At 41.3% G+C, this 25,934-nt stretch overlaps 2 protein-coding genes across 22 annotated transcripts in view; both read right to left on the minus strand.

Moving 5' to 3' along the window:
* Positions 1 to 231: 231 nt before the first annotated feature.
* On the minus strand, positions 232 to 9,168 carry CD7 (CD7 molecule). Of its 3 annotated transcripts, none has more exons than XM_054847091.1 (6): positions 8,831 to 9,168; positions 8,362 to 8,486; positions 6,242 to 6,580; positions 4,547 to 4,894; positions 3,070 to 3,179; positions 232 to 1,888 (listed from the first exon to the last, which is right to left on the minus strand). In XM_054847091.1, exons 1-6 carry the CDS (start codon positions 8,857 to 8,859, stop codon positions 1,778 to 1,780), a joined length of 1,062 nt encoding a protein of 353 aa, XP_054703066.1. In that variant the 5' UTR covers positions 8,860 to 9,168; the 3' UTR covers positions 232 to 1,777. The 3 variants fall into 3 exon arrangements, 2 of the variants coding, with proteins under 2 accessions (XP_054703066.1, XP_054703067.1); XM_054847092.1 differs by having other exon boundaries at positions 8,743 to 9,168; XR_008579826.1 differs by having other exon boundaries at positions 1,856 to 1,888; positions 3,070 to 3,226.
* Positions 9,169 to 9,511: 343 nt separating this feature from the next.
* LOC129214633 (uncharacterized) overlaps positions 9,512 to 25,934 on the minus strand; it is a 56,409-nt gene continuing 39,986 nt past the window's right edge. For 7 of the 19 annotated variants that reach the window (XM_054846587.1, XM_054846594.1, XM_054846593.1 and 4 more), the window contains exons 2-8: positions 17,816 to 17,983; positions 16,671 to 16,973; positions 15,028 to 15,183; positions 14,535 to 14,603; positions 13,666 to 13,788; positions 12,666 to 12,698; positions 9,512 to 11,535 (exon numbers count right to left, since the gene is read on the minus strand). In XM_054846587.1, coding sequence (XP_054702562.1) covers positions 11,465 to 11,535; positions 12,666 to 12,698; positions 13,666 to 13,788; positions 14,535 to 14,603; positions 15,028 to 15,183; positions 16,671 to 16,973; positions 17,816 to 17,879 — 819 coding nt within the window. In that variant the 5' untranslated portion in view covers positions 17,880 to 17,983 and the 3' untranslated portion in view covers positions 9,512 to 11,464. Of the gene's footprint in view, positions 11,536 to 12,665; positions 12,699 to 13,665; positions 13,789 to 14,534; positions 14,604 to 15,027; positions 15,184 to 16,670; positions 16,974 to 17,815; positions 17,984 to 20,577; positions 22,312 to 22,343; positions 25,919 to 25,934 lie in introns of those variants that run through there. The other 12 variants (XM_054846595.1, XM_054846598.1, XM_054846597.1 and 9 more) reach the window with 10 other exon arrangements.

Below are 25,934 nucleotides of genomic sequence, written 5' to 3' on the forward strand. Positions count from 1 at the left end.
AGGATTGCATGAATACACATGGTCTGAAGTGTTCTTTGGTGTTTTCTTCAATGATTAGTTTTAAAACAAGAAATGCTCACATGTAGATTATGTAAATAAAGTGGAAAATAGTTATTATGTTGTCTGTTGAGGTGCTGTTAGGAGCAAGTTATACTGCATTTTGCAAGAAGACTTTGAATCACTCTGTTTAAAACAACCCACCGAAAGAAACAGTCCATTCAATAACTAGCATTCATTTGCAAGATATATGAAATAGTCTTTAATACATATATAAAAATATTGAGCAACTGTACAAAGCCCCAGCCACAAACATAATTTCATTCAGGTACAGCTATGTGGAGATTGCAAGCTCTGCAATCAACAGACACCTCTTTGCTTACAAGGTAAACCCATCCCTGCACCAGCCACCCGAGCGAGCAGATGTCTCCCTCGGATCTGGTGCACAGCGTTTCACAAGTGACATTTGGAGGGAAACGGGCTCTCCCGAGTGGCAGGCCTGGCTCGGCAAGCTGAGATCTCGGCAGAGATCCCCTCCAGCTATGTGGTCTCATCAATGGAAAGCCAGCCCTAATCCTTCAAAAAACTAAACAAATACATCAATAAAGAAAAAAATCTAGTCTCAGCCTGTGCCCAGAAACCACAAGCCAACCCTGCCAATCCTGCCTCATAACAGCGCAATTTGATATTCCTCTGGGCATGCAAGATTATTGATTTTCCACAGTGGACCCAGCTCTGCAGAACCAAAACAGCCCTGGAGGAAGCTGCAGCCCTTCTTTGGCTAGAGGAGGGTTAAGCTCATCGTAACAACCTGGTCTAAGCTGTTACTAAACCAAATTTAGTTTCTACTTGACTGATGTGAGGTTTTGATAAATTCTTTTGTTAAGAGTGATTTGGGATCAGACTCACCCGTGCCCAGACTGGAATGCAGGCATTGGCTTTATCCCAGATCAGTCCACCTCGTACTGTACAATGCAGAGTCATTGACCTGGAGAAATGCATTCTGCTGTGCAGTTCTAAGACATCTGGAGTTTGAGAAAACACCAGCATGTCACAAATATTTCTGCTGTCCCACAAAGCCATCATGCCCCAAGACTAGTAATTTTGCATGTCAATCATATCAAGACCCACACCAGTCATGCCAGTATTTCTGACAAAGGCAGTAATTTAAAATTTAGACTGGATTGCATTTTTGTGGGACCATTATGATCTTTGAATAGGTAAGCCCATACATATCTAGCACTTCACTCTGCCACAAAGTTTCTGAATTCTCTTCAGAAGAGATTTCTTTGCTGTAATTCTTGAGTTGTTTTAGCTACCTGAGCTCTTGGGCAGACACACGAGGATTTATAAAAGAACTGTAATCCATGCATATTACTAAACAGGCCTGTTATGTTCTTCCTGAGCACTTACCAAAGGTCATAACCAGGCCTTTCAATCCAGCCCACCTTCCCTGAAAGGGTTATATTTATCAATCAAAGAAATGAGCCCATACCAGCCAAATGCATAGTCCAAAAATACTACTTTCCACACTACACTGCAAACACATGCACAGGGTATTTGCATTTCTCTACATTTTCTATACCTTAAAAAAAATTAATATATTCACAAATGGTCAAAAAAGCAGAAATAGCTTTGGCTCATGTGGCCAGTTTTTCTTTCCAGTGAAGAAGGTAGATGGTAGTATTTTCAGTTCAACTACTGCATCAGGTTGCTAAAGCAGCTCTCAGAGGCATGTAAAGGAATGGTCGATCCACGCACAGTCCCAGCTGGCAGAAGCTTAATTGCCACTAGTGTAAGTGTTGGTTCTGACCAAGGTGTTACGTCTAGAACTGTAGGACATATCTTCATATACTGCATTTGGGTTTTTTTTCTGGGAATATTTCTTCATCTGGAAAGCAAAGCAAACCACTGTTCAGAACAGAGCTTGAAAAGACCCTGAACAAGGAGGGAGTCAATTTACATCTTAGAAATCCATCTGTCTGAAGTGGAAATGTACTTTTAAAATTACTCTCATAACCCAATGAGGTCTTAGAGGATTAGGTGGAAATTGTTCTATTATTTAACTTATTTAACCTATTTATTTAACTTTCTATTGGCAGTCTGATATAATTTCACTGAAAGTTCCTTCAAGAGTTGGATGTAACTGTAGCCTCAACATAAGTGATGGTTATCCTTAGTTTGTTACCGATAACACAAGAGGCCAGTTCCCACAGTGCTGCTTGGCTTTGCCAGCATGGTGTTATACTACTGGGTTTTAGCAGTACTGAAGTCATATGTGAAGGGATGAGATAGGAGCCTGGCCTGTGACCCATACTCTGTTAATTTTGTGTAATCTTTATGGTGCAGAAGGATCTATCAGAGACAAATAATTTCTGGGCACATTCTGAAGAATATGAATGTAAATAATCCCAGCAAAGGAAAAATTTCTTGGTCACCTTGTTTTCTAGGACAGGGCAAAATTATTCTCCTACAGCAACTTTCAGACATTAGGCTATTTTACAATGTTTTGTTGTCCTTGTGTCCCCCTCCAAACATTCTCTTACATCTATTACAAGATTGGTATATACAGCTCAATTGAAAAAAAAAAAAAAAGAGACGACGAAAAAAAAGACGACGAAAAAAAAGACGACAAAAAAAAAGACGACAAAAAAAAAGACGACAAAAAAAAAGACGACAAAAAAAAGACGACAAAAAAAGACGACAAAAAAAGACGACAAAAAAAGACGACAAAAAAAGACGACAAAAAAAGACGACAAAAAAAGAACAGTGAGGTGCTCTGTTCAGGGAAATGCAGACAATACATAGCTGTGTGTTGACTGGGAGGTTTACTTAAGGTTTGTTATCAAAATGCAAACAATACGTCGTTTACTAACAGTTACAGAAACAGAAGACATGGTCTTTACTGCCAGGAGTTTACAGCTGGGAGACATTAAACAAGGGCAAAGAGGAGACAATAGAAAGCCACAATTCCTTATGTTTATCAAATGCTTGCTTGACTCAGTCACTGTTTACAAATAATATCACAGGCATCTATTCAGTTTTGCTTTAGCATGGTAACAGCATACTTACATAGACACGGTACGAGGTGCAGCATATCACCACAGATAACAGTAGCACTAGCATGATGATAAGACTATAGATGCCCCAGGAACTATTACTGCAGTCTGTCTGCTCCACTTCTGCATGTGAAATTATATTATTCTTATAAGTATGAAGAGGTAGAATTCTATTGTTATTATGAAAAAAAAAATTATTTACTGGTCAGTAAGAAATCAGACATCAACAGCATGCTACACATCCACATTTGTCGTCCCGTTAGTATTCTCACTGGCATTCCCTGTGCTCTTCCATAGGCTGGCGATGACTGCAGGTGGCATGTGATGAAGGGTCAGTGAGGAGCACTCCGCAAAGGCGAGGGCTTCCATACCACTGATCAGAAGTAGGACCACACGCTCATAACGGAAAATGTTTTACTGCAATATTACAGGAACACTGGGGGCTCGGCTGGGGGTACGTAGGATTTCTGTAACAGCGAGGTTTGTCAGGCTGCAAGCACTGCAGACAGAAGCAGGAGGCTACTGTGATCTGAAATACGTACACTGAGTAGAATAGTGCTAGTGGAAAGGGTTGCAGTTCTCTAAAAACTCAATTAATTCATCTCTGAATTACATAATGTCTGGTAATCACCCTGCTGCTTTGATGTGCAGCTGTCACTGTCCCCAACTCATGTTACTGAGTTGTTGCACCAGTTAGTGGCATAGAATGAGACCGCAGTCGTTTTTGCAGACTGCAGATAGATCCTTTGCAAATTTTAGGGCCTATGTAAACCTTATTTTAATTACCCAAAGATCTCATCAAAGCCCAATGCACAGGGCTAAATTGCACCAGTAAGGTCAAAATCAAGCACTATATAGCTGGGTTTGTCTTCATCGTAGCAAATGGTTACCCCACCATCCCACAGAAGAAGAAGAAACCCTGTCAATGGAACACATGCTCACAGTGTGCTCAGCGTATAGTAAGGGTGTGAGATCATCTCTGCTATTATCTGTGGTACTTTAAGTTAATGCCTGAGAACTTTTTCCATGCTCTGTAGTGGGACCTATTTTTAAACATAAAGACTCGCTATAGGGAATGGTTTCTAAAAGATATTTTTGTCACATTAAGGTCAAAGAACTGATGGTAAAAATACCGATTCATTTCCTAAAACCGACAGATTATTCACAGACACGTTGAAGTGTTTGTTGTCTGATTTTGACTTTTCATCTTTTTTTAAGATGCAAGACTATAGCAAGTTTTCTCTTTCATAATTCCCCTCTGGTTGTACAAGGCAGGTGAAACATAGACCCTGTTTCTGTGCCCTAGGACAACAGGGTGTAAAGGAGTCTGAGCACTCTCTCCAAACTTTCCCAGGTATTAGAAGAAGTCTAGCCATAGATTAGAGCTCTTCCTGTCCTGACTGAAGTTCTGCAAGCTTTTTGTCCACAGATTTTTTAGTATTGCAACATGCCTATAGTTATTTATGATTAAACAAGCAAAAGGTCGGTACCTTTAATCAGCATCATGGTGCCGCTTCTGTTCACTGAGAGGAAAGAGGAATTTTTCGCCACCCCAGCACACACATATATATCGCTGTCGTTTTTCCATAAGTTGTGTAGAGTTATCGCTATTTTCTTTTCTTGCTTTGAATACTCCAAGCGATTAGCAAAAGCAGGAAAAATAGTTGAAACGTTCTGACTTGAAACATACAACACTCTTTCAGGTTGCATGTGAGTCTTGAGCAAGAGGATCCCTTCATCTTCATGCAAGCTTTTCAATGCACAGGTAATGGTGATAGACTGGCCTTGCTGAGGATTGACATAGAGTGGTGACTGTTCAACAACTCCACTGGTTTTTGCTAAAAACAAGAGAGATTAATGGCATCGCAGTGCATTTTCGCTAGGGAGCAAAAACCGAGGTCACAGACAGAAAGAACAGACTGCAGAAATTTAGATACGATTTTTTTTTTTTTTTTTTTTTTTAAGGCTATCTTTATGCATGCTTTCAGAAGAAAGATCTATGTCAGTACACCCTGGCATGTTTTCGTGCCTCAGGATCTGAAAGTAGGACTGACCAAACAGGTTTGAAACAGTGTCAAAACTGGTCTTCAAAAAGTAATTATTAACAGCTTGCTGTCCAGCTGGGAAGACATTTCACTGAGGACAGACCATGTTCCTTTTGATGTTATCATTAACATGGATGAGGGAACGAAGACAGAATTTATCACATTTGTACTAAAGATAATTCTGGGAAGGTTGCAAGCATTTTAGAGAAGAGAATCAGAATAAAAAAAGAGGTATGAGGTAATTTAATAAAATAATTTGGAGAAACAGTACATAATCACAAGGTGGAATTCATTCGAGAAAACACAGTCAAGAAGTTTGAAACGAGAAGCCTAAGGAAGACCATGATAAGTCTTCATAGACATAAAGGACTGTTACAGAACCAGCAATGAATTAGGTTTTGCATGCCTTGGGGATAGGAAAGGAAGAAAACCCTGTAATTTTTGGTAAAGATGTTCCAGGTTTCATGGTCTCATCAGAAGGGTAGGTACATAGAAGAGTAAGCTGCCAAAGAATATTGTGGACTCAGCCCTCTTCCGATGAGGAAAAAAAAAAAAAAAAAGAAGAAGAAGAAAAAGAAAAGGACAGAAAAATTCTTCCCCTTACTAGAAATGACTGCCAACAGGAGCACTTCTGCCCATTCATCAACAGTTTGTTAAGAAGAGAAGTCCCCACATCCCTTTATCTACTGATGCCCAAATTGCAAACCCTGCTTCCCAATCATTGTCAATTTGTCATTTAAGATGAAATACTAAAACCAAAACAGATTTGCAAATAACACTACCAAAAAAAAGGCTCATTGCTAGTTATTCAAAAAGATTTGACTGATTGTTTTGGAAAGAAGTATAGGTCCTCACTGTTTCCAAACTGCTGCAGCAAGCTATGACTCATGAAAACCTGTAGCTAGGATTAAATTAGTCATGAATTGATGTTCTAAGGGTTTTCTCAGCACGGTTCTATCTAATGTGTTTTCTTCATCTTTTCAGGGAACAGACCCACACTTTCCCTCGAATCCTTTACCTGAGCAGACATGCTTAAAGTTTTGTCAGACTATCCCTCCCATTATGCTTCCTTCCAATCTTTGATTTAAAATATGTATCTGTATTTATTAATTCATGACATAAAAGGTGGAATTGCAATACCTTTCACCACTACTATGGTTGTCTTCCCATTCAGCTTTTTATGATGGCCTTTGTTTTTAACAATATTAGAGCATAGGTAGATATTGGAATCAGATTCCTGCACATTGTGCAGAGTTATCCGGAGATTCCTTCCTTCCTTTGAATACCTGGTGCGATTAGCCAAAGCAGGAAGGATATATGAAGTATTCCACTTGGAAAGATATAACACATTGACTGGCTGTATTCTAGTTGTCAAGTACACTCCCACTTCATTTCCTGAACCTTCCAGTGAGCAAGTTATGCTGATGGAGTCTCCTTCCCAAACACTGATAATGTCTGTTGACTGTTCATTTTCTCCACCTAAAAATAAGAAATGCAAGTGAAATTATAATATCAGAGTTCTTCTTGATCTATTAATATCAAAGTAGTTTTAAAAAACAACTACTCTGTCAACAGAACCGCTCTGTATAGACTGGACCTTGGTCTTGCTATCCTGTATACATCATCTCTTGGCTGTCCTGAAACCCATAGCACCTTTCATGCCCATTGACCTGTGCAACTCAACGTCTCCCCAAAGCTTAAAAGGCCTTGGTAAAAAAGCGCCTTCTGTCACTCATGCAAAAATTTTAGTCTGCTGTGTAGATTCCCAGTATGATCCTATCAGTTCTCAAAATACAAGCTTCATTGAACTCAGCCCAATAATTGGAGCTGGTTGAGGATCTAAATCTGGAATTCAAAGGTATCAAAAAATGGCAGAGAATGGAAGAAAATTACACCTTTTTTCTTTTTTTCCTTCCCTGTTTTTAGAGAAGAGGCTTAACCAACATCAGGAAGGTGGATAACGTAGCCTCTCAGGAAGAGAACTGCGGAAGGTATAACTCCAGCCTGTACTGAGAAACAAAGGTGTAAAAATATATGCTGAGACTGTCTGAGAACAGTAAGTACTTATGCAATGAATAGCAAGGAACAGAGGGATCAAATGGGAAACATCTAAAAGAAATTACATTAAAAGCAAGGGAAGAAAAATTAAATATAGAGTATTGTATATCTAGGACAAATATAGCGTAGAAAGGTTAGACTTATTCAGTGTTGACAAGCAAAGTTAAGGATCCCTATATGCTTAAAACAATTTATTTTAATGAGAGAACAAACACAGAAGCCAAACACAGAAAGACCAGATCATGGGAATTTAGATACAGTAGGTCAATCCAACCTGACCAGACACAAGGATGTTCCTCCTACAGCACTTAGAGAAGGAATTAAGGCAACCCAGGAGCTGTCAGCAATTGCCTTCCAAAGCAGCAGAGAAATGGGGTGACAGAGAAGGCTGGAGAAGTACAGAGGATTCAGCCTTTACAAGCGGGGAAGGACACCCCAGGAAATTCATCTCCATCAGCCTAAAATCAGTACTTCTAAATTGACCCACACTTGCATGATTTAAAAACCCACACAGCTAATGACAAGCAGCTGCAGCCCGTCAATTGTTTTCTCCAAAAGTTCAGGCTAGGAGTTCAAGAGTTAAATTATATTTGCAGAAATCAGTACTGACTCCTCTAACAACCACTAACGAAAGAACGGCAAAGACACTCAAAATAAATGTTCTCACCAGTTTCACTGCATCTTCCTTTCACATAGGCTGATTTATGGATAATATTTTTTTCTCAAGTCATCATCCTCTCCAGTTATTGTCAATGATCATGGGGAAAAAGGGGCTGACTGTTTGGAGACATCTTTTTCCTCAGCCTGTTCTCCTCAGAGATTCACACTGTGAATCTGAACACTCCAAGTGTGCTGCCAGCTTGTACTCTCAATAGCTACAACAATATTCAGCAATGGATATTTCTAGTAAGGTTTTATTACACCTTTGATAATTACATCCCTAGTAAATATGAATATCTCTTTCTACAGAGAGAAGTTTTTGTGTAGAAAAGTTCCGATCACAATAATTTTTTATTTTTTTTTCTAAAAACTCATTCTATAATTTCAGAGAACATTTTTCAAAGTTCCACCTGTTTGTGCTAATGGTGAATTTGCCAGGAACCTGTCTGAGACAATAGAATAATGAAGGGGCGGGGGGGGGGAGGAGAAAGATAGAAAATATTGAAACTTGTGAAATGTAAGAACGTCTATATTGTACATACCATTCTGGCCAGGGAAGCATGGGAGAAGCAGAAGAGAGAGATATGTAATTGGGAGACTCGATATCCACAGCATTTTCAAAGGTCTTTTCAGTTGTTCTCTATTATCTGACTGATGAGTTAAAGACCTGAAGAAAGAGTTGTATGCCACAAGTTGGCCGGTTTTCTTCCAGCTACATCAGCTAAGAAAAGTTACTACGGCAAAAGCAGCACAGTGCTATCACAACAAATGCAACAGAGAGGGGGAAGAGAGATTTATCTCAAGTGTTGCATCTTGCGTTTGACTTCACACTTAAAACGCCCAGCCCACAGTTTCCTACTACTGAACAACCCCCAACCCTGAGGGCAGGATTGGAAAGTGTCTATGGCGAGCAGAGCACCTACCTCCCTTTTAGTCAACTGAGAAAAGGTAGGCTTAAAGTTGCTTTTCACAGTGCCAAAGTCAGGCAATTATCTCCCTTTGTGGCCTTACTGGATATGTAGGTGCTCGGTACAATCCATTCAGTCTGTCAGTGTTCCCATGGGTTAGCAGGCTGCCTGTTGGTGGCTGCAAATGCAAAAGCCTTGGCTTTGTAAGGAGGAAGTAGATGAGAGACGCTCCAATACTTCAGGTAAACTTTAAATTATCATACAAACCCTGCTCACAAAACTACAGGTTTAACTGCATCTTGGCAATGACAATGTGCATAATTTCCAAGCAACAGCTTGGTATGTACCTCTCACGTGCCTCCTGGCTTCGCATTCAATAACATGTTCTGTAGTGTACGCAAGAGCTGCTAACCACCACCAAAAGAGAATCTCAGCTACAGGTCACATTAGCTCCTGCTCTCTCCCTGATATGATGAAAAGCTCTTCCTGCTTCCTGAAGAGTTTCTTGAATGCTTGAAAGCACAGAAATTTCATCAGTTATTGTAAAGAAAACAGAGATCAGGCAGGTTGTGAAATGACCTTTCAATTAGCCCTACGAAGGCTCGCTACTGGATACAAAAGCAGAAGCCCAGAGATATCTCTTACTCCCTGTCTTTGCTTTTGCAATATTTAAGAAGTGAGTCATGACGATAATACAGTATGAGTTTGGGAGTCATGTGATGGTGACGTTTTGTAAAGGAGAATAACATACCAAATAGCAATACGATCAACCAATGAATAGCCAAGTTTAAGCTGATGTTTTATTGCAGTGAGTATAAGAAGACAAAACAGAAAGACTCATTACAGTGAAATTACAGCGAAATTACAGCTATCAAATCAAATTATTGCATTTGGTGAGCCAGACCACTTAGTATCTTTAGTCCTTTTTTTATTTCATAAAAAAAATATTTGCCTATATTTGTATATTGCAAGCCAACACAATGCAGTTACTTATTACAAACACTGTAGATCTTTAAAGCTATTTATAGCAGTTTTTCCTGAGATGTGGGATGATTAGTGTCTACCAGTGTAACACAACTCAAGAGAGGCAAAGTGAAACAGTTGCTAGTGATGCCTCTGAATATCACAATCTGCATAATCATCAGTAGAAAGAAGTGATGTAAAGGAAAGCGTGCTTGAGTGAGGCATAAAGATCGGTCTGTGACTTGTGTCTTGTGACTGATAGAGCTAAGCAACTGGGCATTGGTGTCCATATAATCTTACTTCTCCAAACATGCCCAGCTCTCTGGCCCCAACTGGTGTTAAAGAACAGAAATTGAATCTGCACATCATTAAACCTGAATCCCTCAGGTTAATATAGTGTGAGTTCTCAAATAACACTTTGTCCCTTTTCCAAAGAACTCAAAATCTGAGTTTATACTAAAACCACCCGGTGTCAGACATCCATATGGAACACCATATATACACCCACGCATAGATTCTTCCACAGTTATACACAGACACATTTGTTTTTCTCATTAAAAGACCATACAAAAGAACTGCCTTGGCCTTCAATTTTAAGACAGTGTTTTTCTAGGTATAGGAAAATAACGTGTACATCACTAGAGATCTCCAGAAGCACAGCTTGACTGCGTAAGCTGGAGCACTTGGCACTTCCTCAAAGGTGCCCAGAGCAATGACTTAACAGCAGAGGGAAACAGAACCAAAAGCAAATCTCATGATAGCTGCTGTGGGGTCAAAAAGTGAAAGGACCATACCTGATTTGAGTGCTCCTTTCCCAGGCTATAGCACCAGACATATTACTTCCTCAAAAAAAGATGGCGTTTGTCCCAAACAAACCTCTTCCTCAGTCCTTTTAGACACAGCTCTACTCTATTGAAAGCTTACAGCAGTCCTGTTCTGGGAAAAAAACCAAGAACTGCAATCCTGCTAAGGTACTGTATAAAGAGGAAAAGGTTTTTTCCTTCTATCTCTAAATCCTTGCCCAGTGTATACTTTTTACGGGTAACCTTAACTTTGGCTTATTGAATAAACATATTGTAACATTCATCATGATATAACAGAGTTCACAACTGGATCAGTCAAAATACCATACTCAGTAAATACTTACTGAGCCCTCCCATCCACCCTCACGTGGGAACAAGCACGCAGAGGAGATGTCCTCAACCTGAAGGTGGTTGCAAAATCAAATGTCTGTTCAAAAGGCCCAACCCCTCTAACTCAACAAACCAGTCACCTGTACAAAATGCTTTTTGGGATCTAGAGGTCCCCTGGGAGTTAAAAAAATAAAGACCTATGGGCATGCTATTGCATTACAAAATGGAAGACATGCAGAGATCATCTGCCTCAGGTTTCGATGCATCCTTCCTGAGCACAGCTGCAGTTCTCTGAAGAATTTCAGATGAACTGACAGTTTCACAATCATGAAAACCATTGAGAGAATTCAGCTGGTTTAAACCTGTGCTGCTGAGCCAGCCACACATCTTGCGATGACTGCTGTCCTCAGCAAAGAACCAGGAGAGGATGGAAGACGAGGGAGCTTCTGGAGTTGCTCACAAAGGCCTGGAGCTGGACCGCTATGGCAATGACAGCCCTCAGTGAATGCACGGAGGATTTGGTGAAGGTAGATTTGTGAAAACTACGATGAGGTGTCATATAAAATGAGCATCTGTTTTTTCAGCTGAATGCTGTACATTATTACTGGGCAGTATGCTGCTGGCATAGAGGCCTGGTTTTCTCATTTGTAGATTTTTTTTCGAAAAGGTGTAAGGTTTTCCACGTCAGGAGTCCCTTTGGCTTTTCCAATACCTGCAGAATTGAAGGAAAAATATCTGTGAGACCAAAGACACAGGTTGTTTTCAATGAGAATTATAATTCAGTTGCCTGTATTTAGGCTTGGAGATCTGGAGCGTGAAGTCCTCAGGGCGGCTACCCTGTCCCACCTGCTGTCGGACCACGTCTTGCCCTGAAAGGTGAAAGGATTGCAGCTTCATTGCCCAGCGAGTTCATGGCATCTCTGCTGAAACCCTGCCCTGGTTCCTGTGGCCCATCTGCCTTTGCCTTAGAGGGGCTCTAGGACAGGCCTGAAACATCACTGGGTGTTACACCACGGGGAAAGACCTCTGGAGAGCCACCAATGGTAGGCTTTTTACCTGTCACACCAATATATGTATTAATATGTCTTAATAGCACAACGGCAGTGAGACTAGCATTGTGCTGTCTTTACTGGGTTTTGCAAGCACTTGTGCAACTCATTTTTCAGAGACAGCCTTGCATTTTATCTAACTGTAGATTTTCAAGCTTCTCAGCTTGTTACCATTGGCTTCCTTTAGAGTTACCAGAGAGAAACTGGCACCTTCACAGAGTTATTAATCTGTTTCATCTTAAAATCATTCTAAGGTGAGATGAATCAGCATCTCAAAACAGCTATTTCTCCCCATTCACTAGAAAGCGAGCGCAAGATAAAAATGTCAGGCTTTAACTAACTTCTAACCAACAAGTTAACCTTAAATAAATTCAGACTTAGAAATTTAATTGTTAGAAACAAACAATCAACTACCAGGGGAAAGTCAACGGGACAATTTGTTTCTAAAAAAGGATGGGCTAGTTCAGTAACTGAGAGGAGATGTCTCAGCTTCTGGCATTACACAAGGTCCTATAAACCCTGTAGCCAAGCTGGCTACAGGATATAGGGGGAAGCTGTGTGTCAGGGTCAAGGAGAGTCTGTCAAAGTGTGTAAATGATCAACACACGAGTACTGGAACCACTGCAGTCACACAGGGGCTAAAGTCTGTTGACTCAGACGTGATACAGGGATGGCATCCACTGAACATGGTCCTAGTGAACACATCTAATCCTTTCACTGAACGCTCTCCTGCCATTGTAGTAATGTGATTTCATCATTTACCATAATTAAACCCCAAAAAGTCAAATCTTACCATTAAAAATCTGATGGAGCACTATGACAGGTCCTGGAAAACAATAGCAAAAAAGTACCAGCATTAGCAAGGATTTACTTAGAAGAATTAAAACTAACAGACTTGCAGTTGTTTTTTCCCCAATTTATATTTATCTGAAATTCCTGAACAAACTCACTGGTATCCATCTCAAACCAATCCACAGGCCTTGTGTTTTGTCCACAAATCCCCACCACGTATGGCAGGTGCGATACTTCGCCATATAACAGCACAGTTGCATCCCAGGTCCTATACTCTGTTGTAGCACAACTATTTCTGAAGTAAGAGGTGGTTTAATATTATCTCGTTTTAAGAATACTACAGTCTCTGTGTTGTGAAGGAGGAAGGAAGAGCAGAGAGCAATACCAAGGAAGGCAGATATTTCCAGAAGATTTTATTCACATCGCTCCCTATTTACTCCATGGAGCCTACCCCAGCCCCTTTCCATGCATATTAGTTTGCAAAACAAACTCCCTCCTTGGACATATTTAGGAAAATATCCTTCCTTAAATTAAAACTGACTCTTTAGTTCACTCTTCTGTGAGTGGGAACTGTTCACCTAAAGGACCTGTCAGCCCACGTCTGGATGTTCAGCGGTCTCCTGGGCTGGGCTGCGTCCCTGCAGGGGAAATTGCACAGCGATGTTGCAGTCTGAGACCACTCCAAGGAACCGGATCCCACTGACGTATGGCTGAGCAGTGCAATCGCTTGGCTATGTTACTGTAACAGTTATGAAATTTATTCTGTGCTTATTTTTCGTAATAAAACCTGCCGGCTGGGGACTATGCCATGGCACCAAAGCTGAGGTGCAGTTCGTACCTGCTGCCCAGCCTCCCCTTCACAGTGAATATCATTTAGCAACTTCATAAACAATGTTGTGGAAATGAGATCCAGAAAGAACACCCTGTATGCTTTTCCCACTACCAGTGCAGCCTGTAAGGCATGTTACCCACAGGAAACCTAACATTTTGTCAGACTGTACCTTGACCTTTCCGGTTCCGTCGAACACAATACGTTGCCAGTGCTGCTGCACAAAACCCAAGAATCAGTACTAGGATGATGATGCTAATGCAGCTCTTTTCATAGACTGAAAATTGAGCATCACCTGCAGAGTAGAAGAAAATAAAGAGACCAAGTGTATCAAACAGATGTGTCAAGAAATGACCCTGCCTCACAAGCACCAGCTAGGAAGAATTGAGCCTGGTGCTTCTGCAATGTACCCCACAAAAGCTGATAATGAGAGAAGGAACTGGTGGACAGGAGAACAAATAGCCTCTGGCTTAGGATATCTTAATGAAGATACCTGTAACCGAAAAAATTACTCTATCAACACTTGAAGCTAATCCTTGACTCCCCACCACATCAGAAACCTTGGAATATCCATCTCATCTGCAATAACCAAAAACAAGAGGTGCGAGACCTTGTACCCTGAAAGTGGAAGAAGGTCAATAGCTCTTATGAAGTCTTTTAATGATCTTATTATTTTTAGCCAGTTATTCTGCTAAAACAAGACATGCAATAAGGAGAAAATAAAAGCTGGAAGAATGCTTTTCAGGGCACTATCATTCTGGGTGGAGTCTGGATAGTCTGCATGTCAGAAATATTCAGTTAGGTAATACATCCTTAATGATGAGTTCAAAGGCCACTAAGAAAATTTTGTTCATTTTTTAAAGACCTCAATGCACAGGAATTTAAACATATAAATATCTAGAAAGGTTATTTTAATACTCAACTAATTTGGAAGAAAAATAATAGAATCAGCTGGCACACATTCAAAAATTACCAAAGAAAAACTCCAAAACAAAAAAAATCCCAAACACCACAGCAAAAAGTGAAGAGCCATGCACCTACCAAAGACTGTCCCCAGAAGAGGATTAGTGTTTGCTTGTCTCGAGCAAGGATCCCTTGTTTGTCTATAACCTAAGGAAGACGATAGGGGTTTCCACAGTGACAGAAATTTGGATATAAAAATAACTGTATGCAACAAATGTCCTTTTAGTCTGGAGGTAAAGTCTCATTTGTCACGTACAGGTAAGTGGAATTCATGGAAACTTGTTGCACGCCCATCACGCACCACCTTCCCTCAGCATCCCTGTATCTATAGCTATATAGCTACCATTACAGAAAGTGGTTACTGCGGATATATATTTCCAGGACTGGGCACCTACATGGGCTAGGGGAAAGTCTCTGAGTCTGGATGGCCACAGCACGTGTGGGTCCAAGGGCACTGAATATACAGTACACCTGCCTCCCCACCACCACTCCGTGTAAAACTGTTCGCATCAAGCTGTCTGGGCAGAACTCTCTCAAAGTAAAGGGCAAACAAACAAATGAAGAGATTAACCTGGATTTCCCTCACCAGTGATGTTGGCTGGTGATTTTCCATTTTTTTCACCTGACGTTTCAGTGTAGCACTTCAGAGGATGTTTGGTCAATGAGGGGTCTGTTTCTGCTCCACAGCAAATTTTAGCGGTGTCAAACGTCACATTTTCTGAAGAACCTGAAAGATAAAAGAAGTTTTAATTATAAATATGGATCATTTAGAAGATCTTCAGTCAAGGGTTAAAAAGATTAAAGAGGTTAATAGGTTAAAAAATTGGATCCTTCATGCACCACAAAAAATTGGACATTGCTATAATCATATTTAATTCACCAACTGTTCAAATCAACCAGTCATAATTTAGATTTTCTTCTCACTAAAGCTGATGAACTGTCCTATGAACCAATTATGGAAATCTTCAAATTTGAAGAAAGCAAAAAAGTTTTCACATATAATTTAGAACACCAAAATATTTGTAAAAAGCTTTTTTGCATTTAAATTATATTCAAATAATAACTATGACAAAATTTTGCACTTTCCGTTTACCCACAGGAACCAAAGAAGAGGAACAAGCAAGACCAGCAGCTGTATACATCTCAGGGACCCTGGAGCGCATCTCTCGCCCAGCCTACATGCCACTGCCATTATATAACTTATTCCTCTTCTAAGAGGTAGGAAACGATAACGGCTATTAGCCTGAAAACTCCATCCTACCTACACATGCCACAGTCAGCACATCCACCTGTTACCCTCTCCAGGGATATAGGCATCTATGTCTACAGCAAATTCCAGTTTTCACTGTGGATGTTTTAGTGTCATCCAAGCTTTACACAGCAGTAACAGCATGTAGATATTTAGCAGTGGTAAGCATAAATCTAGGAGAGGACTGGTTTACAGTGGTCGGAAATTAAGTACATGAGGAAATGTTAGATTGAACAAAAGCATATGTAGGTTGAGAGGTTTTTTTCCCCGTTTTCTTCTGTCAGCAATAAGATTAGAAAGGATGCTCTAAGTCTAACAAGAGCGGTGATGAAAGCTGCTTTCAGAGAATCACCTACAGCCAGGAGGGCAAAGCCAAATATATATTCAATCAGATGTTAACTGGGGAAATGTAATTGACATGGATGGAGTTCAACTAAATCATATCCATGCAATCTGATCCACTATGAAGCTCTGCCCTCTTGGAGCCACTTGCTACATGTACGGACAGGCATTTTTATCTCTGAATTTGACAGTTTTATGAGAAAGCTGGAAGGATACCTCCTGGTTATTTACTGAACTGTACAAAAGAGCAACACAGAATGGCTCTTTAGGCTAGGCCTGGATTTCAGCGTGTGCTGACTCAAGTAGATGGGATTCATACCTTGTAAACTGGCACAGATTTTGTCCATGAGAATTTTTGTTTATTAAAAAAAAAAAGTATCTTCATAAATCTGGGTAACATGAATTTATCTGAACCTCTAGCATAGTTTTAAGCAGTGTTTGACCTGAGAGAATTTAATTTATTTTTGCAAATGACTTAATGACTTTTTTCACAAAAGAAACTCATTTTGACAAGTTAGTTTAACTCATTAACCTCACTGTCTGCCCAAACATATAACAGTTCAGTTTCATAACCAGAAATATGTTTTCCATATGCTGATAGCCAGGCTTCCTGTAGAGCATACCTACAGCCTCCACGATGCCACCACATGAGTCTCCTGCTCCCATGGCTTTCTCCCAGAAAATGGCATAAATTCCTTCAGGAACAGTACCTTCTTGCTGAAAGCACATAATGATGTGTGTTTCATTGGTCACCAACTGAATTATTTCATTTGAAAATGTCTCACTTTGTGTTTCACTAATTTTTACAAAGTCTTCGTAATTGGATGATTCGCATATGTTGCTCTCACAGTCCTTACAGTGGTAGACTGTCACATTTGGTTTGTCTTGTCTTCCCTCAGCACAGTTGTCACTGGGCATGGCAATATCTAAATGAGAAAACAAAGAAAAATTATTTTCTACCAGTTTTCTCCCCAGACTTTTATTGTTACAGAATGGGATGAGTTTTGGTGGGCAAACCCAGTCATGGCTTAGGAGACATTGTCTGCCAATAGGCAATTTTTATACGGTACTGGTCCCAGTCTCCAAAATAATTTGTGGGGTAGAAACTTGATATAATTCCCCCACTGCTGCCACTGGGGTTTTCACTAGGAAGCTGGCATCTTGGGAAGTGAGTTGAAAGAGATTGCTCTTGTTGAGCTAAGATGTCTTCTTCCCAGGCAGGTTCAGATGAATCATCTGTTCTTATTTTCTTTCCTTCCAAAAACTCCTTGGCACAATCCTTTCAAGTATATCTCCAGTAGACATCCAGATCCCAGGACAAATGACGTTCACAGCTGAGCTGCCAGATTACATACAGCTGGGTGCAGTGTCCCAGGTCACCACCACTGACTCAGTTCAGTATTCCTGCAGGCAGCAGTTTTACAGCCAAGCCAAAATGCACCAGCAGCCCGGCTGAAGTGCTAGAGCATGCTGGTGCTGAGAGCTGACAAGGGGTTTTAATCATTGAGACTCTCCTGGTAAAGAGCCAGTCCTTTGAGAGAGGACTCACCTCATCTGACTTCAGGCAGATCCAAAAAGTCACCCCTCCCAAGTTAGGTGATTGTTAGGTCAAATGAATCAACCTTCACTTTCTTAATTTCTTTTCTCACCTTAGGGGGTTTGTGGTCTTAGTTTTAGCTGGACACAACTGAGCTTTCTAATAACAGTTAAAAAGTTTTTAGCTACTAACATGCAGTGGAAAGCACTGAAATCAAACAAGGAGACTCACTTGGATGGGGAGCTGCAACGGTCAGAATCAGGAAACATAATCGCGTGAAGCGGGGACAGTCCATCAGGCTGCCCTGGGTGCTCAGCTCCAGCGGTGTAGGACACTCTTCTAGATCCTCCACAATCCTAGAGCAGGCTCACCAGGCTCCTTCCTCAGTCATCTCCCTGTCTGGGCATTAAATGCATTGTTTAGCAGCCATTATCTCTTTCTTATTATCTTCCTTCCGTCAAAAAGAAAACAACTTCCAGGCCAAGTGCCATAAAGCTTCTTGTAGCCAGGAATAGCTGGAATACAGGCAAAGAAATGCTCATGTTGCTCAGCTGCTACTACACTCTGAGGTGGCTTTTGCAAATGCCAAACTTCATCGCTGGGTCAATCACAGCAATAGAAGACGTGATCTTTCTGCAGGGACTTGCTATCACTTCCAAAACACACAAAAAATTAGATAAGGAAGATGTTTTGTGATGAATGAGTGTTTTGCTTGACCTAAGATGAAGTATTTATTGTCAAATTAAATTTTATTTTTAATTTGGAAGACCTAATGGAAAATATCTGTTCAAATTGAATGAATGAACAAACAAACAAAAATTTAGTATTTCTTTTCAAAAACCATTTTGGATTTAGCCAGAAATTCACCCTCAGTCATTTCAATGAAACTATCATGAATTCGTGAAATATGTTTTAGTAAAATAAAAATTTAACTTTCCAAAGGAGGAAAAAAAAAAATCTGGAAAATTCACCTAACTTTCCTCACTAGCCTAGCTCTGGAAAGCACAAACTGCTTTTCCCCTAGGAACTTTTCATTCAAAGCTTTCATTAAAACAACTTTTTTTGGTATGTCACTACCCAAGAAGCACCTTGATGAACTTTCAAAAATAATTATGCATTAATTCTTCAGCAGAAATTAATAATTGCTTATCTCCCATGACCTGTGTGCTAGTTTAGAGCTACTGAGAGTCCCACGCCAATTCCTAGAAACAGATGAGAGAGGAGGAACACGACCTGCAAAAACGAGCCCTTGCCAGTGCCGGCAGGCGTAGGAGACGATCTTTGAGACCACCTGCAAAACTTCCTGTGGAATAACGTCTGGCCCCCTCCGCAGTGCCCCACGCTCTCAACACCCCCACGCAGGGCCCAAGCCCAGGAGACACTGGACCGAGCCGAGGTCCTGGAGCTGCTCCACAGGCACCCACAAAGGTGTGGTCCGTCCACTTCCACTTCACACCACACGAGGGGGCAGTTCTTCCGTTTTATGCACAGTGCTCCTTCTCACAGATACAATCTTGCAAGAATTTCTTTTTGCCCCACCAAGCATTAACACCACTCAGAGCATCAAATGAGCACAGGATCTTTTCTCATCTTCTTTCCATACATCTAAAAATAGTTCCTATCTTTTCGATTTTGAGCGTTGGGTTTTTGGGGGGTTTTTCTTTTTTTTTTTTTTTCCTCTCCAAAACCACAGAAATCAGTACCATTTCACATATTACTCACTGTATCCTGTTTTCTGCTTTGCAAAGCACCAGTTTACAATGCCTGCCCCCCTCTCCCCTGCAGGCAAGCAGAGTGCCAAGAGACCACATCAACCTTAGAATCATTGAATCATAGAATCATTTAGGTTAAAAAAGACCCTTTAGATCATTGAGTCCAACTGTTAACCTAGCACTGCCGAGTTCACCACTAAACCGTGTCCCTCAGCGCCACATCTACGCATCCTTTAAATACCTCCAGAGCCCCCAGGCTGGATGGGGCTTTGGGCAACCTGGTCTAGTGGAGTGTGTCCCTGCCCACACCAGGGGGTTGGAACTAGAGAGGCTTTAAGGTCCCTTCCCACCCAAACTATTCTAAGATTCTGTGATTATACCTCCTTGTTCTCCCTCAGAGCATGTTCGCCAGCCTGATGCTGTCCTCACAGACCAGCTGCAGCACATCTGGCAGATTTATTTTCCCAGAGGTTAAGAACAATAAGTGGGTGTGGTTTTTTCCCCCCAGTAGTTTTCCATCTGGGGTCTGTATCTTCCGTTCTCATTCATTTTCTCTTCTCTTCTCTTTTGTGGTCTTCTTGCCTCATCTTTGCTCCTCCTCTCATTCTGCTCAAAGGACATCTCCCCTCCTCTTCTCTCTGGTGACATTCCTTCCTACTCCCCCTCTTCTCTTCATTTTCAAAAGCTAGAACACTGTCCACCAAATCTCTGCCCCCTCCCACTGGTCTGTCTTACAATCCTCTTTTTTGGCAGCTGTCTTGGCCACCTCCTGCCATCAGTTTTAAACTTACTTTAACAATAAAGCACTCAAATCTAAAATGAAACACGCTTTTTGGACAGAAAATATTTTTCATCAAGTTTTTTGCTTGCTTGTCTTTCTTTTCAAGGCAATACAAACCTTCACTTTTCAGAGCTACTGAAGTTGTCTGCACAGCTGTAACAAAGCAATGCCAGACCCTAAATGTGGGTCTACCACAAGCAGTAGATGAGTAAAGTAACAACCAGGAGGATCTAGAGCTCCTTCACCAAACACCAATCATTCACACACAGTCAACAAGCTTTCCCTAGGTCATACCTGACCCCAGGAACAAGCCAACCTGAGATCACTGGCAGGAGAGAGTGGATTTAACCAGAACAGAAAGTTGTAGAGCTTTAATAAGGTCTTTCGGTTTTGTTTTTGAAAGGACCTATTTGAGTAAAAATCCCCATCTGAAACTCTCCTGCTTTTCCTTCTCCCATAACTTCATAGCAAACACAACACAACAAAACTCCAATGCTTACCAAGACAAGAAAGGCAATCAGCCATTAGCAGAATAGCATTGTTTCCACCAAAGGAAAAGGTCCTCTCTCAAAGTTAAAACATAATGACCTGGAATACGCTGGTTAGACGCTTGCATTTTCCTACTCCAGCGCAAGTTAAACCAGCTCAGTGACTCTCCAGTGTGTGTTCTCAGCCTCGGGCACAGCTGAGCTGAAGCTGCCACGTCAGTGGGAACTCCCTTGGTGACAAGCGCGGAGCAGACCCGAAGTGATGGCACAGGAGATGGCAGAGCAGGGCCAGTCCCCGGGGTTTAGATGCTCTTCCCTCTCCAACCGACTATGAAGTGCAGTCATGGACCCACGAGATCCAGCGCTATTCTCCAACTGGAAACATTGCGTTTCCCTGCCCTTTCTGTCTCTTCCAGCCACACACCCTGGAGGTCTATAGCTTTGTGAGCATTTTAGTATATGGCTTATATAGTCAGGCAGAACTATCTCAGTGGAATAATGCAATACTTTTTCAGAAAAGTTTTATCTGGTACCCTAAGTATCCCATGGAGAGGACTTAAGTTTCAAACAGTTTGAAGAAAATAGTGCTATTGAAGGAAGTAAGGACGCAACAAAATAAAAACCACAGAACTGCAGAAGATCCTGCAGATTTTATTTTCCACTCTAAGTTCTTTCCTGGAAAAGGAGTAGAATTTACATAAGAGCTGATTCCTGTGTTACTTTCAGTACCGGTTTCACCTTGTTCATCTGCTGAATACCACTCTCAGCAAGCTTTTCCAATTAAAAAAAAAAGCCCCAAAACCAAAATCACAGGAAGACATAAGCCAACCACTTCCAGAGTGAGCCTAGGAATAGAGTTTTCCACAGTTCTTAGAAGCCAGTACAGAAAGCAAGCAGCAGGACACTGTGCTTGAGCTGAGGAATCTCTGCAAAAACCCTGAAAGTACACAGCTTGCCAGCAACTGCTCTTAAAAAAATTGTGCACAGTAACCATTAGAAAATGCTACAAACATTTCATTTTCTGCATGCAGCATATTAAGACAAGTAGAACAAACTCTTTCACAGGTTTCATTTATTTGAAAACCATTACCCTTACTGATACTTTCTGGTTTAGTTCTCTGTTTTATTCTGAACCCAAAGCCACCAGGGTCCCCACAGGTCCCTTTTGGGAGCGGAGCAGTAGCCACAGGGAAAACAATGCACAGTCAGCTCCAGCTTGGATGACAGCTTCTCCTTGAAAAGGAAGAAAGTCACAAAGATTTCTACTGCAACCCTCCTGGCAAATTTCCCTTTATTTGCAAATATGACAGGATGGCAATTTTGGAAAAGGGGATATTAGCAAAACATACTAAGGAGATATGAGGCAAAAAAAAAAAAGGTTAAAAGGATGTGGGAAAAATTATTTGGGAATTACATGAAAATGCTCTCATAGATTTATTCTATTACTTCAGTGGTCACTCACACTTATATAAAAGTGCACCACTTAATGAAGCTGTTAGGTTTTTGCATTCACACAAGCAATGTGAAAGCAGTGCAGAACAGCATGAAAGTTGGCAGTCAGGGCTGTGAAAAGCAGTGTTAATTATCTGGTAAGCTCATGCACATGAGTAATACACGTTCTTCCTCATGGAGAAAATGTGAAACACGCTGGTCATTTCCATTGTGCCTTTTTTCAGTGCCTGTTGCTAAATGCAGACTTAGAGGAAACAGCAACAATTTGCAAGAGAAAAGACTGGCTGTAAGACAGGACCTCATAAAGAAGAAAACAGTGTGAGTACCTCAAAAGATGTTTGCATCCAAGGAAGCCTTTGTGTCTCTTCCCTTCCCTTCTCCATGCACCTGAGCAGCCTTTCCAACTCCCAGTTCATTCAGGTCCCCTTCCAGAGCCCTTCACAGGAGATGCAGAAGCCACTTGGATCCCAGAGAAAAAGACCCACCACTGGCTTCTCCCTTCTTTAATAACCAACTGGATTTTCACTTTCACTTTTTATGGAGTGCTGGCAGCAGTGCCACTGCGCAACACAAAACGAGATAAGCCCATGCTGCTGCAGGAGACTCTGCAGCTGGAAAGCATGGGAAAAAAAAATCACGCACCCCAGAAAACCTCCCAGGAACCTGCTTATGGCTAGCTGGGCAGTGAATCTGCCTCTCTACTTATTGCAACAGGGATGTGAATGGACTGGATTTGAGATCTGCTCCTGGCTCTGCTACTAACTTGCCATGCAAGGGGTCCCAGCGCAGGAGAGCCTGCAGCACTGAGCTCAGCTTAGCTGATTCCCTGGCAGGGATCAGTGTTGAAAGATACCCTGCCAAAACACACGTGCTTCAGCAGCACTTCTGCTGTTTGACTGAATTTGTGCCCATCACAACACCTGGCAGGAGCAGTCGGGACCAGAGGGAGGGCAGAGAGTCTGCACAGCCCTCAGTAAATCAAAGAAACCTCTCTAATTCCTCTTTGCAACTCAGGTAAAATAACGCTCACTGACCTTGGCAAAGCACTTTGAGATTAACGATACAGGTATTTATTTTTCAATGGGCCACTTTTACGCTTGCTCTTTAATAGAGAAAATGATATTTATTAGCTCTGACCATGGAATGAAGGCTTCAGGGACCTGTTCCACCCGATGCACAGCCAGTACTGAAGAGCTTTTAGTGCATGCAAAATACCCAGCTGCTGTCATATAGCTTGTCCTGGAAGCTAGGATTTTGCCTGTGGCAAATCAGGTTTTGTCTCAAAAACCCAGGGAAAGAAAGTCAAAGTGGTGTGACGTTCAGGGCACGTGGCAGAATCGACAGCGCAGGAGGAGAACCCCATAGAGCTGGTTTGGGAATTTAGAGCCAAAACCTATTGCTGGCTCGGTGTAGGTGGCTGAGAGGGAAGAGCTGCACAGTACTGAAGGGTAAACAGCACCTCACAGGAGATAAAAGTGGGGAGCCTCCTCTCAAAACCAGGGAACAGGCAGGACACAGACCGAAATCCCACTCTGCAACCTCCTACTAGGAAGTAGCTCCAGGGACAGTCATTCTTGCCTCTTTGATATTCAGTGCAAAGGATACCAACCTTCTGAGAATCTGACTCAAAATTTTAATTTTTCTCTTACCTTGAGTCATTTTTCACAGAAAAAGAAGTCAGTTTCCGAATATAAAAATTTGTTAATACTTAGCCACACAAAAGGCACTTCAGATAAGCCTCTTCCACAGGGTTCAGTTCCTCTGGCCCCATTTTCAGTGTTCCCTGTGAGTGATACCCAAATTCCTCAAACATCTGCTTTCTACAAGCAGGGAACAGAAATGTGGGGGAAACATTCTGCCTACGCTAAAATTTCTAGGAACAGGCAAAGAATTTCAGTATCTAAGAACTGTTTTGAGAAGTTCATTTTCACTTATCAGATCGAGCTTGCATGGCATCCTTTGACTATAAATTAAGTACCTGATAAATAGAAAAAAATAGTATTGGTTTATGTCTTGAGTGAGGAATTTCCCCTTCTCTCACCCAGAAATATGATTTAGGCATTTATTTTTCTTTGTGGGCTACGGAACCTTCTTATCTTGCATTATGAGACGAGACATTCTGGAAATAAGATCACGAACAATATGCTGCATATCTGCTAAACCATTTGTAAAATCTCCAGAGTACCTGTAACAGCTGACCATCAGCCTGCTCCTGCACATGCACCAATTTCTGTTTAAGGCAAAATTTCCAAGTTCCTTACACAATTTTGTCCTCCAATCCCAACCAACTTACAGACAAGTTACTTGATGGATGAAGGACAGAGAGTTGTATTCCATTTTACTGATGTCACCACCACCAGGGTCCTTACTAGACTGTATTTATACTGCAGTAATCCTAGAAACTCTGCTCCTCAGACTTCATTTTGACTTCCAAAAGAGAGGACCTCCAACATGAACTTTCTCCTATGGCCAACGAATCTTCTACTTTGATCCACCCTGATACCACAAAACTCCTTTCCTTTAATCCAGAAATACCAGCCCAGAATATTAACTTTAGCTAGACCTTTACCCAGAAACTCAACGTGAGAAATGAGCCAGAAGACATGAGATGAAAATCACATACTATGAACACAACCACCTAGACTTTTTCTTAGGCATGTGCACAACTACAAGTAGTGTTTTGTGCTTCTATTCCTTTTTTGCTTCAGAGAATTATTACTTGGGGATTTTTGATATATCTTATTTCATGTTCCGGGAAATTGGGAGAGTAATAGTAAGGGATCTATCCCAAGTCTCAGCATTAACAGTCATTGTTCCCTTATATTATTGCTTCGCCACTAGTTTTGGTTTCCAAATTACACTTATCTACAAAACTTCCACATTTGGAAGGCACTGGTCAAGAAAACAGAATAGGATGTAATTTATGGCTGAAACAAAAGAGAGAACCATAATTGCTTATTACAGTCAATGTAATATCATAAAAGTTATCTTTATTGCTATTCAATAGTCATGCATCATACACAGATGTGAGCATGAGGAAAGAAAACTTTCTCTGGAAAAGCTGCCTTACCAAACTGAGTACACACAGTAAGTTTTGTTCAGAAGAATGGTAAGAGATGCTATGAAAACCAGCAAATCTCATATCTTGGCACTAGTGACTTACTGAAAAAGAAACAAATGAAACCATCCAAAATTTTGCTAGAGGAAAGAGCTTTTGTAGGTTAGTCTAAGAACCACATTGTGAACTTCAGGCAGCTATTAATTTTAGTTAATATACTGATCCTTTAAAACCTTTAAGAGGCCATAATTCATCCCTGATGCAAGTCCACCGCTTTGAAAAGCTAGTGCTTGATTCTTCACTAAGTGGACAATTGAGCAAAGATTCACCAGGTGTGGTTCTCTGAGGCTTCCATATCACTGTATGAGCAATTTCCACCCTCCCAATTCCATATGCCACAGATGCTGCACTGTTCAGCACTTAGGCAACATCTGTCCTTGGAGACCCCCTTGTGCTCAGCCCCCTGCAGACACCCCACGGGGCAGCCCCTACCTCAAGGTCACCACCCTTGAAGCAGAAGACAGACCAAGGGCAAGAATGAGGACAGATTATCCTCTTAACCCCACACATAGATGGATTGTAGCCATAATTTTGACCTTTGACTTCAAGATCATGGTCAGTAACAAAGATGCATGCTGCATCTACTAGAGGAGCTACTCTTTGCTGCTGCCTGGGGTAGTACAGCACCGGGATCCCCCCATGCCAGTTATGGCTCTGGATGCCATATAAATCCTCAGCCTCATTAGTTCCCAGGCTAGCCGGGGCTGGTGGGCCATGCAGGAAAGCTGTGTACCCGCTGAGCAGGACCCCACCACCAGGACACAAGCATTTCACCAGCTTTATGACATCTGATGCAACA

The sequence above is a fragment of the Grus americana genome, chromosome 18, assembly GCF_028858705.1.
Source record: "Grus americana isolate bGruAme1 chromosome 18, bGruAme1.mat, whole genome shotgun sequence".
Taxonomy (NCBI): Eukaryota; Metazoa; Chordata; class Aves; order Gruiformes; family Gruidae; genus Grus; species Grus americana.

Coding starts and splice junctions, on each gene's coding strand:
- CD7 (XM_054847091.1), bottom strand. CDS start 8,859: ATGGATTGTACCGAGCACCTACATATCCA. Junction 8,487..8,830: donor ACCGAGCACCTACATATCCA/GTAAGGCCACAA, acceptor CTCTTTCTTCAG/GTCTTTAACTCATCAGTCAG. Junction 3,180..4,546: donor CACCATGATGCTGATTAAAG/GTACCGACCTTT, acceptor TTTCACATGCAG/AAGTGGAGCAGACAGACTGC.